Genomic DNA, 11,993 nt, shown 5'->3' on the forward strand with positions numbered 1-11,993 from the left:
AGATACTATTTGTTGCATTGAAAGAATACAGCAGATAGTATAAAAGAAAAACAGACCAGTTTCAGATCTGTAAGCAAACTTGGGGACCCTCCTTATCACACAAAATTAATATTTCCTTTTGCATATATCCTGATGAGCATAAAACTAATTCATATTGATCGTGCTTGTTATGTTTTCCAGGATAGGAGACTGTAAGCTCAGTCTGACTCTTTATGCAAATATTTATATCTACGTCTACACACTTAGACACACATATTCACTTAGATCAAAATGTTATATACAGACACTAGGGGATATGCATTGTATGATATAAATCAGGCATAGGCAAACTCGGCCCTCCAGAAGTTTTGGGACTACAACTCCCATAATCCCTGACCATTGGTCCTGTTAGCTAGGGATGATGGGAGTTGTAGTCCCAAAACATCTGGAGGGCCGAGTTTGCCTATGCCTGATATAAATGATGGTGGGTTGATGTTTTTTTGTAACGCTAGTGTAAATGTCTCATATGAAGCCATAGAAGGTTTGCTGTATAGGCCTGATGTACTACAGTAGACTATTCCTGCCAACATAGTTGCATCTGTGTGGAATCATTTCAAGGGATAAATAAAAGATGAAATATGTATATAGCCTAACTCTTGCTATCTATGTATAGTTATTATACTATTGTGAAATGTTTTGAAGGCCGCAAGTATGAATCTCACTGAGGAAAGGCTTTTAAAAGCTCTGTTGCCATATTTAATTACCATGTTTTGTAAGAAAATACGACGTTCATCTTGCAGTTGGCAGATAAATAACATAGCTGCTAATGAGAGCTAAATAGTGGATATGAATGACTGTGCTCAGCTCCGTTAAATCATAATGAGATGTTTGACTTCAGTGTGGCAGCTCTAACATTTCTGTTGCAACACACATCATTCATTCATTCAAACAAACAAACGAGCATCGTTGTTTTCCACGTATGATCTTGGATAGAGTTGGCTTTCCTCTGGGTTATCACAAACTGGCACAATAAGAAACTGGTTATTGGATGATATGACATTCCATCTAAAATTAGTGATATAATATATGCCAAGCATTTTGAACATTTGAAATGGGCTGTACCAGGGCTGGATTTAGGTTTGTTGAAGCCCTAAGCTACTGAAGGTAATAGGGCCCTTTATATGTCCAGCTGTCCTTTGTCAACAACGAATTGTCGCTGTTTTTTGTGTTGAATATATGCTATATGGTAATTTATAGACCTAATAGGTATCTAAAGCCATTTGCACATGACAAAATATGTATTTTATCAAAGTAATTGTTGAACTGAAATACAATTAAGAAGTATATTAATAGTGAAATAAAATTAAGAAGTATATTAATAGTGAATTAATTGTTAAGTTCTAACTTAAAATGATTTTTTATTCACAACAAACTTAATAATGCAAACACATTTACATATATTTTGGAAATGTACATCCAGGTTTTTTCCCTTTAATTTTTTTGGGGGGTGCCCAACAGAGTGGGGCTCTAAGCTATAGCTTGTTTAGCTTATACGTAAATCCGGCACTGGGCTGTATGTAAATAAGTATTTTGATTTATTTTATTTTTTTTAAATCATTGGAAAATCTCTATACTGTGCTCACATCCAGATATGTAGTCCTTGACGCTGGAAAGGCAATTTCCCCCGTTAGCATTGGATCATGGCCCCAGAGGAGAGCTTTCCCTTTTCTGCCTGCTGTTCATTTACTTGAGCGACCTAGAGATCTGTATTCTGCTTCTACTCTTGCATAGTGTTGTTGCTCCCTGCTACTCTATGCAGGGTGTCAGGGCCGAGAGAGATAACTTTTTGTTCCCATCAAATTCGTTTTTTGACTTTATATCAGAGGGGAGACCCCTGCAACCACTAATGTAGCTGAGGGATAAATTTAGGGGTTTTTTGCTGACAAAAGCTGCTTCCACACTGAGCATCTGCTCTGCATGATATCATAATCAAAAGATAATCCTTCCATTTTTTCCTCTGTTCAGCTTTGAGGTTGTCCCCCCCCCTCCCCCAAAGTTAAGAAAATCTTACCCTTTTAACCCAATTAACTTCCTATGTATTTCCCCCAGGAGATCTGTTATTCATTTGCTTTCCTGGATGGTTATGAGCTGTGCAGAACTTGCACTAGCAACTTCTTGTTCTATAGACTATCTCTCCTGTCTAGAAATCAGCACTATCACTCTGACCTTCTCCTTTGTATCTATTTTTCTCTCTCCCTCCACCCTGCCCTGCAGTTTCAGCAAGGGGAGAAAAGGATTGCAAATTCATTGAGGTAAAGGCAGTATTTAACTCTTTCCCACAGATAATGGTCAAGGATGAAATCCCACTTCTATCACCATTTGGGGCTGGAGAAAGTAGAATGGCCCACTTAGCTAAAATCAATGTTATTCCAGAAGACTGCTATTTCACTTTCATCTTAAAGCCGTATAGCAATAATTGGTTGCTGCAATTTTTTTTCAAGATTATAGACCCAAAGATTACAGACAATCAAATCTATTTTTATATTATTTCATTGCCCATTTAGCAATAGCCTTCGTAATACAGTCAGTTGCTTAGTTTGTCTTTGTTTCAGCCCATATTTCTCTTATGCAGTAATTTGCTTTTGACCTTGAACAATATATCTCAATTTGGAAAAAGTCAAACACAAGAATTTCTTGAAGCTTTCAGGTGCACTGAGAGAACAGAGAACTCAAAGCTGTTTTGTTTCAGTGCAGCTGCTCCGGGTCTCAGAAAAGCTGACCTTGTGATGCAGCTGCAGACGGTGTTTTGTGGGAAAGTGTTATGAAGTCAATAATACCTTGCTTGTATCTTTGGCCTCTTTCCCTCTCCAGGGCCCTTCTCCTTGATGCAGTTGTGCCGCCTTTGCATACGGAAGTCCTTGGGATGCAAACAGCGACAGAGAATGAGTGAACTTCTGCTACCAGATGAGCTGAAACGGTTTCTGTTGTACCTTTAAGTGTTTTGTTTTGCCTGATGGGTTATTAAAGTGTTGTTTCTTATCCAGGCATATTTGTTGTTGACAGCTGTCTGTCTCAAGAGACAATGGAGTATGCCTCCAGGGGTGAAGTCAAACCGCTATATTAGCAGCACCAAAGTGACCTCCATGGTACATAAGCCTGGGCAGTATCTGTGGAAGTCCTGGGCTGCAGAGACAACAAGACCCTCCTCTTGGCCTCGCTGGTGTGGTCCAAAGGAAAGCAGCTTGGCTGCAGGAGTTGCCAGAAAGAGGCATACAAGGCACCATCCAACCTTAGGGACTCGACTCTGGATCTGAAAAACTGGGCAAGTGTGTATGTGTGTGTGAGAGAGAAAGTGTGTGTGTATCAATCAATCAATCAATCAATCAATCAATCAATCTATACCTATCTATCATGTATCTATCTATCTATCTATCTATCTATCTATCTATCTATCTATCTATCATCTATCTAACTATCTAACTATCTATCATCTATCTATCTATCATCTATGACCTCACAGTTTCTATCCTTGTCAACCTATGTACTGAACAAGTAAAAAACCCCAGACTGTAGCATTTAAAACACTTCACTAAGCAACTGTTATTTACCGGTAATAACACTGTACGGTTATTATATGAGCCAAGGGTGGGGAACTTTAGACCCAGACACCAAATGTGGCCCAATCCAGATGTCTCAGTCTGACCCTCAGGACTCTCCCCAGGCCACAGCTCTTCCTCAGAGACACCCCTCAGTTGTCCTACAATGCATCCTCCACAAAAATTTACACCTGGCTGGAATGTCTCCTTGAACTGTGATAAGGCGTAGTGCTTGTCTGTTATGGAGATATTTGGTGTGTGTGTGTAAACATCTGATTTTTACATAGCTCAAATGTCACCTACTGTACAAAGGTAAGATTCTCACCTGTTGCTCCACCCACTGTTTGCCTCTGGCCACGCCCACAATCAACATGTGGCCCAGGAAAGGTTGTCCACAAGGACATTTGGCTGTCAGGCTGAAAAAGGTTCTTCCTCATCCCTGAAAAGGTCTTAGTCACTCCCTCTCTAAATGAAGAGAAATTGGTCAAGTGCCCCCGCTTTGAATCCAATAATGAAAGATAAATTTGCTTTGAAACTTGTAAGGAAAATGTATACATAGCAGTACATGTACCAAAATGAGCAGGCTTATTTTCATACATTGGTTCTGATCCAACTAAAGTTAACAATGGTTAAGTTCTTTTGAAGCCAATGAAGCATATTACTAGTGACAAATACAAAGTTCTGGTCTTAAACAAGCCTGCTAGGGAGTAAGCCTCCTTAAACCTAGTGCGTCTTACTTCCAAGTAAACATGCATAAGATTGTGCTGCGCATCTTTACTTTCAGTGGAGCTTGTACGTGACTAACTTTTAACTGGATTGTGGCCACCATTTGAGGATCACGGTGCCAGTTCCCTGAAAATTCCAGCCACCTATTTTCTCATGTAATTTTTATCTCTGACATTTTGAGAAAACAGCTCTTGCTTGTACTGTGTTTTTTTCAGGCTGGTGCACTGTGTCTTCCAGACTAGGCTACCTGCATCAAACTGTCAGGGTGGTGAGTTAAACCATGTGAAAGGGTGTTGCAATTGATGTTGCCCAGTGTGGTGCGGGATGTCACTGAGCAATCTTTGCCTAGGATGGTGATAAAAGAGAATTAATTCGGTAAGCAACAATTGCGCACGGCATCAACTGCCTGGTTCCTCTTCAGTCAGTGGGATTGCAAAGTTGTCAGCGGGAAAGTTCCCCCCATGGGAAGTGCAGTGCTGTTATGAATGAGTCACAAAAATATGAAAAGGGGTATTTTGAATATTTCAAGGCTCGCAGTTTCTCAACAAAATAGGTGCTGGCCCATTTGAAAAACAATACCTGAAATCCATATTAGGGTTGCAGCTCTGTTAGGCCTACCTACCTACCTACGGGACCGCCTCTCCTGGTATGCCCCACGGAGAGCCTCAAGGTCCATAAATAGCAACACCCTAAGGAAGTTAGACTGGCTTCAACCAGAGCCAGGGCCTTTTCAACTCTGGCTCCGGTCTGGTGGAACGCTCTGCCTCATGAGACCAGGGCCCTGCAGGATCTGATTTCTTTCCGCAGGGCCTGTAAGACAGAGTTGTTCTGCCTGGCCTTTGATTCCCTCCCTCTCTTTCTTTTTTCTTTTCTTTCTCCTCCTGTGATGAGGCTACATTTTAATATTTAAATGTTATATTTTAATGTTGTATTTTTAATTTTGTTTTTAAGTTGTAATCATTTAACTTGTTTTTATTATTGCTTGTAAGCCGCTCTGAGCCCGGCCTTGGCTGGGGAGGGCGGGGTATAAATAATAATAATAATAATAATAATAATAATAATAATAATAATAATTACCAAAATGCCATGAAAAGTGGAGGCAAGCTCTTGAGGTCTCTAGAACTAGGCTAGATTAGCCTTCTTTGACCCAGTGCCATTCAGTGGGGCTGCTAAATTCTCTGATAGGTTGGACTGCTCAAGCCTCGTTTGGGTCCATGGGAAGCCCCCCTCTCCCAGAGAGATGCCTAATCTCTGGGTCTCCGGTTTGACACCCACACTGGGCAAAATATTCCTGCAGGGGGTTGGACTAGGTGACCCTTGTTCCTTCCAACTCTTCAGTTCTATGCTTCTATAAGCCCTGTCTGTGGTCAGGAAGAGGAGCAATCCAATAAGCAGACCACCTGTGTCCACAAATAAGGAAATAATAGGTAAAGGTAAGACAAAATCCCCATTTTTCTACATGCCTGACCCCACTCACAGTATATTCAATATGACTTCAAATCGTTCTAAATAGAAATCAATTGATGTTTTGCTATTGATTTTGACACAACCAGGCTTTGGTTCTTAGTTGGGAGGCTTCTAGATGGTGCTTAGAAGAACTGGGACTTAGAGGGTATGATAAATTTGTTCTGGCACATAGGTGAAGAACCTAGTGAACACTGAAAGAAAATGGCACCGGAATTATCTGCAGACAAAGCTCACCTATCATGAAAAGAAAAGGGTAATGCATTACCAAATGTCAACTCTTCGGTTCTGAACAGTATGCATTACAACAATAAAATGAGTATTCCATATAAAATTATCTTTGAAAGCTTAAATTCTGCTAACCCCCATGCAAACATGGTGAATAACTGATTTCTGAAGTGTTTTGTTTTGATTGATACCAACAACAAAAGCTGCAGATATTGGGGCAGATTAGACTGCAGATGTTATGTATTCTTATGGAGAACTGGCTTTTCAAAAATTACAGTTGGGAAGGTCTGAACAGTTTTCATTAGTCTTAGAAATTCTGAGAGCTAGTTCACAAGGGGAGCTTGTTGGTGCATTGTCTGTGCATAAGGAGAGACTGGAGTTAAGTCTGAACACATCGCCCTGCTACGTATAGAGAATAAATTTGTCACACAAGGCCCAGACATATACAACCACATGTGCATGTAACCCAGTCATGTTGTTGTTATTCACATTTATTAGATACTTATTCCATCCAATGCCTTGAAGGCCCATCAAAAGATAGCATTTAGACAACAGACATATCTCCTGTCATAACCTTCCTCACTATTGTGAGATGTACAGTGGTACCTCAGTTAAGTACTTAATTCGTTACGGAGGTCCGTACTTAACCTGAAACTGTTCTTAACCTGAAGCACCACTTTAGCTAATGGGGCCTCCTGCTGCCACTGCGCCGCTGGAACACGATTTCTGTTCTCATCCTGAAGCAAAGTTCTTAACCTCAAGCACTATTTCTGGGTTAGCGGAATCTGTAACCTGAAGCGTATATAACCTGAGGTACTACTATATTGTATTTCTGCTTAATTAAATATTTCTCAGTTTGCATCTCTACCTATATATCAGTAAGGGTAAATTTTATGCAAATACAAGTGGCCACACTATTCCATTGTATCGATGGCATCTATCCCATTTTCTTATTCCTTGGCAAACACCTAATGAACCTACAATATATTTGGGCAATGCTTGGAAAGCTCATTTAACTGAGCTATCCGGCTGGAAACATGAGTGAACAGAATTGGCAGCCCTGTCTCCAATAGACTGCACAATGTTAGTTAAGATGCATGCCTCTCGTTGAGTTTTATTACATATATTAAACATTTACAGCTGATCTCTCTCACCCAACCACCTCTATTTCCTAAACTACATTTCCCAATATAAGCACAAGATGGCACTCTTCTACTGCCTTTCATCCGGGCTCGCTCCACTCGTCCAGGAACATTGCGCTCAAACAAAATCCCTTCAGAAGTGATAATGTTAGCTTTTCTGCTGAAAAGAAGAGCAAATGGACTTCTCAGAGTTCAGAAGTCTTAGCGGGAAAATGCCAGATGAAGTGAAGGCTCATTTTAGTATACAGAGAGAAAACTCCTCCCAAAGAAGATGGGTAACAATGCAATTTTGTGCACGTCTTCTCAGAAATAAGCCTCGCTTTGTTTAGTGGCACTTACTTAAGTGGGATGGCAGCCTGAACTGAATTACCTGAACTGCTTTGCTCTATCATTCAAGCAATGGACCCAGTGCATGCAACATTAGGAACAAGCTGGCTTCGTTCAAAATCCACCACAGACACAGACTCTCCAATTGTCTCTATTTTCTAGGGACAGTCCCAGATTTACAGAAGCCATTCCGATTTCTGATTTCATCCTGGAATGTCCAGTTTTCCCTTAGGACATCCCTAATGTGATTGGAGAAATGTTGGCGGGTTAAGTGGCCCCTGAGCCAGGGAGATACAACCTTTAGAAGACACCTGAACATATCCTGTATAGGGGATATGTTTAATATTTCATTCTCTTTTTATATATGTTGGAAGCCTCCCAGAATGGCTAGGGCAGCCCAATCAGTTGGGTGAGTTGTTGTTATTGTACCTCTATTTTCATCAGAGAAATGTTGGAGGACATGTGAACATCTGGGTTGACAGAACTCCTCAGGGAAAGCCAGGCCCCATTCCTGCTTTGGTGGCCCCTTCGGTCGGCTGCTTTCATAGCTGGCCTGCACCAACCAGGTCATCTGAGGGCCTGATGCCTTGGAACCCCCATTACCATGCCACAAGGTAAACATTGGAGCAAGTGCTACCAGGAAGGCAGTTTGCCAGTTGACAGCCTCTCTGTTGTCCTCACTTGTGTCCTCAGGGCAATGAATGAAGGGCAGGCCAGTCTGTTAGTAGCAGGCATTTTAGACAAGAGTCTGAAGCCCTGTAACTGGCAAATGTCCCCCCCCCCCAAGTCCCATCCTGGAATGCTGGACCTGGGAAAATGGGACTGTATGAATCATGCCCACTCTTTAAGAACATAAGACAAACCCTGCTAGACCAGACCGAAGACCCATCTAGTTTTGTTCTCATGATGGCCAACCAGGTGCCTGTGGAAAGTTCTCATCAGCTTCCCATAGGCATCAGATTGGCCACTGTGGCTACTGACACATGACACCTATGGCCTCGACGTACCCATCTGCTTTGATTTTGTGTCCTGGTTTTTTAAGGCTGGCCGCAATGGGAGCAGAACTGGTTGCACAAGTCTCTGCTCCAACCTCCTACATAAAAGCATTGTAGTCACTCCACCTTGTTTTTGTCATTTCTTTTAGGTGTGTAGCTCTCTTTTGGTGAGAACACCGAGTGTGTCCTTTGGAAGGATGCGAGATAAGTTGTGCTTTGAAGAGGAATAAAGCACCATGAGAGGCAATCCAAATCAAGTCAAGCTGAACCCTTTCACCAGGAAGGACCATACCAGATACTATTAAAAATAAAATAAAATTGAATAGCCTCCTCGTGCAGATGCTATGCTTAAATGAACATTGTATTGTGTAGTTACATACAGGTGTCAACTCAGCATACTCTCCAATGTTTCTCCAATGAAAATAGGGATGTCTGTTCCATAATAATATTATTAATACTAATTTTACTATTTATTCCCCATCCATCTGACAGAGATGCCCCAGCCACCCTGGGCAGCTTCCAACATAATATAAAAGCATAATAAAACATTAAATATTTTTTTTAAACTTCCCTATACAGGGCTGTCTTCAGATGGCTCAGGGGTCGGATAACTCCATACCCTCCAATATTTCTCTGATGAAAATAGGGATGTCCTAAGGAAAAGCGGTACATTCTGGGATCAAATTAGAAACCTGGACAGCTTCTGTAAATCTGGGACTGTCCCTGGAAAACAGGGACACTTGGAGGGTTTGCCTCAATAGGCCAAAGACAGTTGTACTGCTACACTATATATTTGACCTCAGCCATAAGGCCAAGAAATTCACAGCTTCCCCATTGAACCAGGGATTTGGGCAGATTCGTAAAGGATAGGTCTAACTATGACTACTACCCATGTTAGTTATATGGAAACTTGCATAAAAGAGAATTAAAAATGAAAGGTCATGGTAACACCTTCAAAACACTATGGCTGATCCATAGTCATTTAGAAATTATAAGGGATATCATTATTTTAATACTCAACATGAGAGGAATGAATTGCATTGAATCTTAATACATTTTCTACTAGTAATGTTGTTAATAAGATAAAAATTGGAACCATGAATCCTTTCACCTCTGTAGATCTACATATTCCTGAAGTCAGACCACTGTTCAGCTCTGAAGTATTCAATTGACAACCACTTTCAAAGACAGTAGTGTGAAGTTGCCCCCCTCTCTCTTTTTCTTAACAATAGATGCTTGTATAATAACTGCCAATCATGACATGAGTTGGATTATTGCAAACACTGGCCTGGCACACAGACCATGCACATAATTCACTCAGATGGTACATATCACTATTTGGCAATCTACATCACAGCAAGTCTTAGGCAAGTCAAATGCAGTCTAATCCAAATTCACATTGGCACCTCTTGAATATTGTATGCATCTCAGCAAGATAAAGTGCATTTCCATGCCATTATGCCGTCCTTTTCAGGTTCCTTTTGACATTATTATAACAAATCCTTTTGTAATTCAAGGTATAGTGCAAAGAAAGACCTAGCAAAACTGTTCTTTCTAGCTATACAAATGCTTTGGCAAGTCCACATTTGAAAAGAACCCTGATTGCCAAAGCTATTCCTACTGTTCTGAGATTATGTGGCACTTTACTTGAGTTTGGGAAGATGGACTCTGAACTTTAAAGTCTGCTTTTACACACAAAGGAAGATTTCTGTAGATGTGAAGAAGAGAAAGGGGCTGTGTCTTTAGCTTTGATTACAGATAATTCTGGAACTATTTATCTCTGAGATAATGGCTTTCATCCTAGCCAAATCACCAGATGAACCCTTTTATGTTTCTCTTCCATAAATGACTAGCTGCCATTCACTGATATGAAGAGGAAGTAGGGATATTGCAATGGGAGCAATGCCTGGCCTGGACTCTACTAATAGGGACGCCATTGAGTGAGTACAAGATGTAAAGAGAGGCACTCTTTCCACCTGCACACCCCATCATCACAATATGAGCATCACATGTACAAACATGTCAATATAATGGCCCAACTCCCTTAGTCCTCTGATACCTGCATTGGCCCTTCTATCCCAAAGGAGACATTGGATTGTCTGAACCCACTGTCATGGTCTCAACTTGGGGGGAGTAACTTAAAATGATTGCTGTAACCAGCACAGTGCTTTGCTTTCTATCACTTGTTCCATTCTTTTTCTGCTTTTTGAAACATATTGTTTGCCTGTTCTTTGTTTTTGTTTTTATTGCATCTCTGAAGTTGCATAAACCACCCTGGGGATTTGTTTGAAAGGCAGGGTGGAAATCTCTATAATACTTAATCGGAAGAAGGCACCAAATTAGTTTCGATTGTGCTTCGGTTCATGGAAAATTATGTCCACTCGCCAGTATGTAGTATTACATGACTAATACAAAGCTCCTGTTAACAAGATGCGGTGAGATGAGATGGGCTGGGGAGCATCACAAGTCACTCACATGCTGCGCAAAGAACCTGCATTGCAATAAAGCATGTGGAAATCTTGAGCCTTTGAGAAGTACATTTCACCATAAATTATCCTGTAATTGCTTGGCAACCATTAGACTAGCATAATATGTTATTTACAGATATAGTCAAAATTATAATTGTGTCTAAGGTACAGGCAGCTAAATCGGTAACTGAATGATTCATTCCCTAAATGCTTCAAGGCAACTCCAGGTGGCAAATATACCTGGAGCTGTATGGAAAGTCATTAGTATTTACCAGCAAGTGATTGCCAAGAAGTTGCCAACCTCTGGTCTTGTGTACGATGAGATGGTAAATGTGATAAGACACTTGCTGAAAACCCCAAGACAGATTTCCAATTACTTTCCATTAGTCAGATGGTGAGATGGAGGTTCTTTCCCCATTCTGCTTCACAGCAGTGACGGTTCACATGAGTTTTGGGGCATAATGGCTGTGTTAAATTTGAGGATATGGCAGCCCCTAGGCCAGGGTTAGCCAATGTGGTGCTCTCTAAATGTTGGTGAGCTATAGGATCCATCATCCCTGACCATTTGCCATGCCAGCTGTGGCTGATAGGAGTTGGAGTCCAACAACAGGGCACCACATTGGCTGAACCTGCTCTAGACACCTGGCACGCTGGCTGAATAAAACATCATCATCATCATCATCATCATCATCATCATCATCATCATGTATTATTTATACCCTGCCCATCTGGCTGAGCTTCCCCAGCCACTCTGGGCGGCTCCCAATCAAATGTTAAAAACAATACAGCATTAACATACAATTATTTGTGTTCTGTGGGCTGCTATCTTTTCATAACAGCACAACAGGCTATGATTTTAACTTTTGTTATACTCATTCCACCACAACTCTGCAATCCCTGACTCTGTTATATAGCTATCCTGTAACTATCTTGTTGTTTCTTGAGAAAACTGCATTTTGATCCAATTTTCCCCAAACCAGGTTTGTTCCAAATTGAGAAAAAGAATGACCTGGCAGTGTTTTAGGTAATGCATACACATTACTTTCAGCTGAAAGTAGTATCATGGAG

At 40.9% G+C, this 11,993-nt stretch overlaps 1 protein-coding gene and 1 long non-coding RNA gene across 6 annotated transcripts in view; both read left to right on the plus strand.

Annotated features, from left to right (window-relative positions):
* LOC309340186 overlaps window positions 1-632 on the plus strand; it is a 1,283-nt gene extending 651 nt beyond the window's left edge. Inside the window, exon 2 of the long non-coding RNA XR_014155841.1 lies at window positions 3-632. This is a non-coding gene — a long non-coding RNA (uncharacterized lncRNA). The remainder of the gene's footprint in view (window positions 1-2) is intronic.
* ASB9 (ankyrin repeat and SOCS box containing 9) overlaps window positions 1-3,026 on the plus strand; it is an 18,386-nt gene extending 15,360 nt beyond the window's left edge. For 4 of the 5 annotated variants that reach the window (XM_081858773.1, XM_081858774.1, XM_081858772.1 and 1 more), the window contains exon 8: window positions 2,851-3,026. In XM_081858773.1, the coding sequence (XP_081714899.1) occupies window positions 2,851-2,975 (125 nt within the window). In that variant the 3' untranslated portion in view covers window positions 2,976-3,026. Of the gene's footprint in view, window positions 1-2,253; window positions 2,292-2,850 lie in introns of all 5 variants that reach the window. The other variant, XM_081858775.1, reaches the window with a different exon arrangement.
* The last annotated feature ends 8,967 nt before the right edge of the window (window positions 3,027-11,993 follow it).

This window comes from Podarcis erhardii, assembly GCF_964252035.2.
Source record: "Podarcis erhardii genome assembly, chromosome: 4".
Lineage (NCBI taxonomy): Eukaryota > Metazoa > Chordata > Lepidosauria > Squamata > Lacertidae > Podarcis > Podarcis erhardii.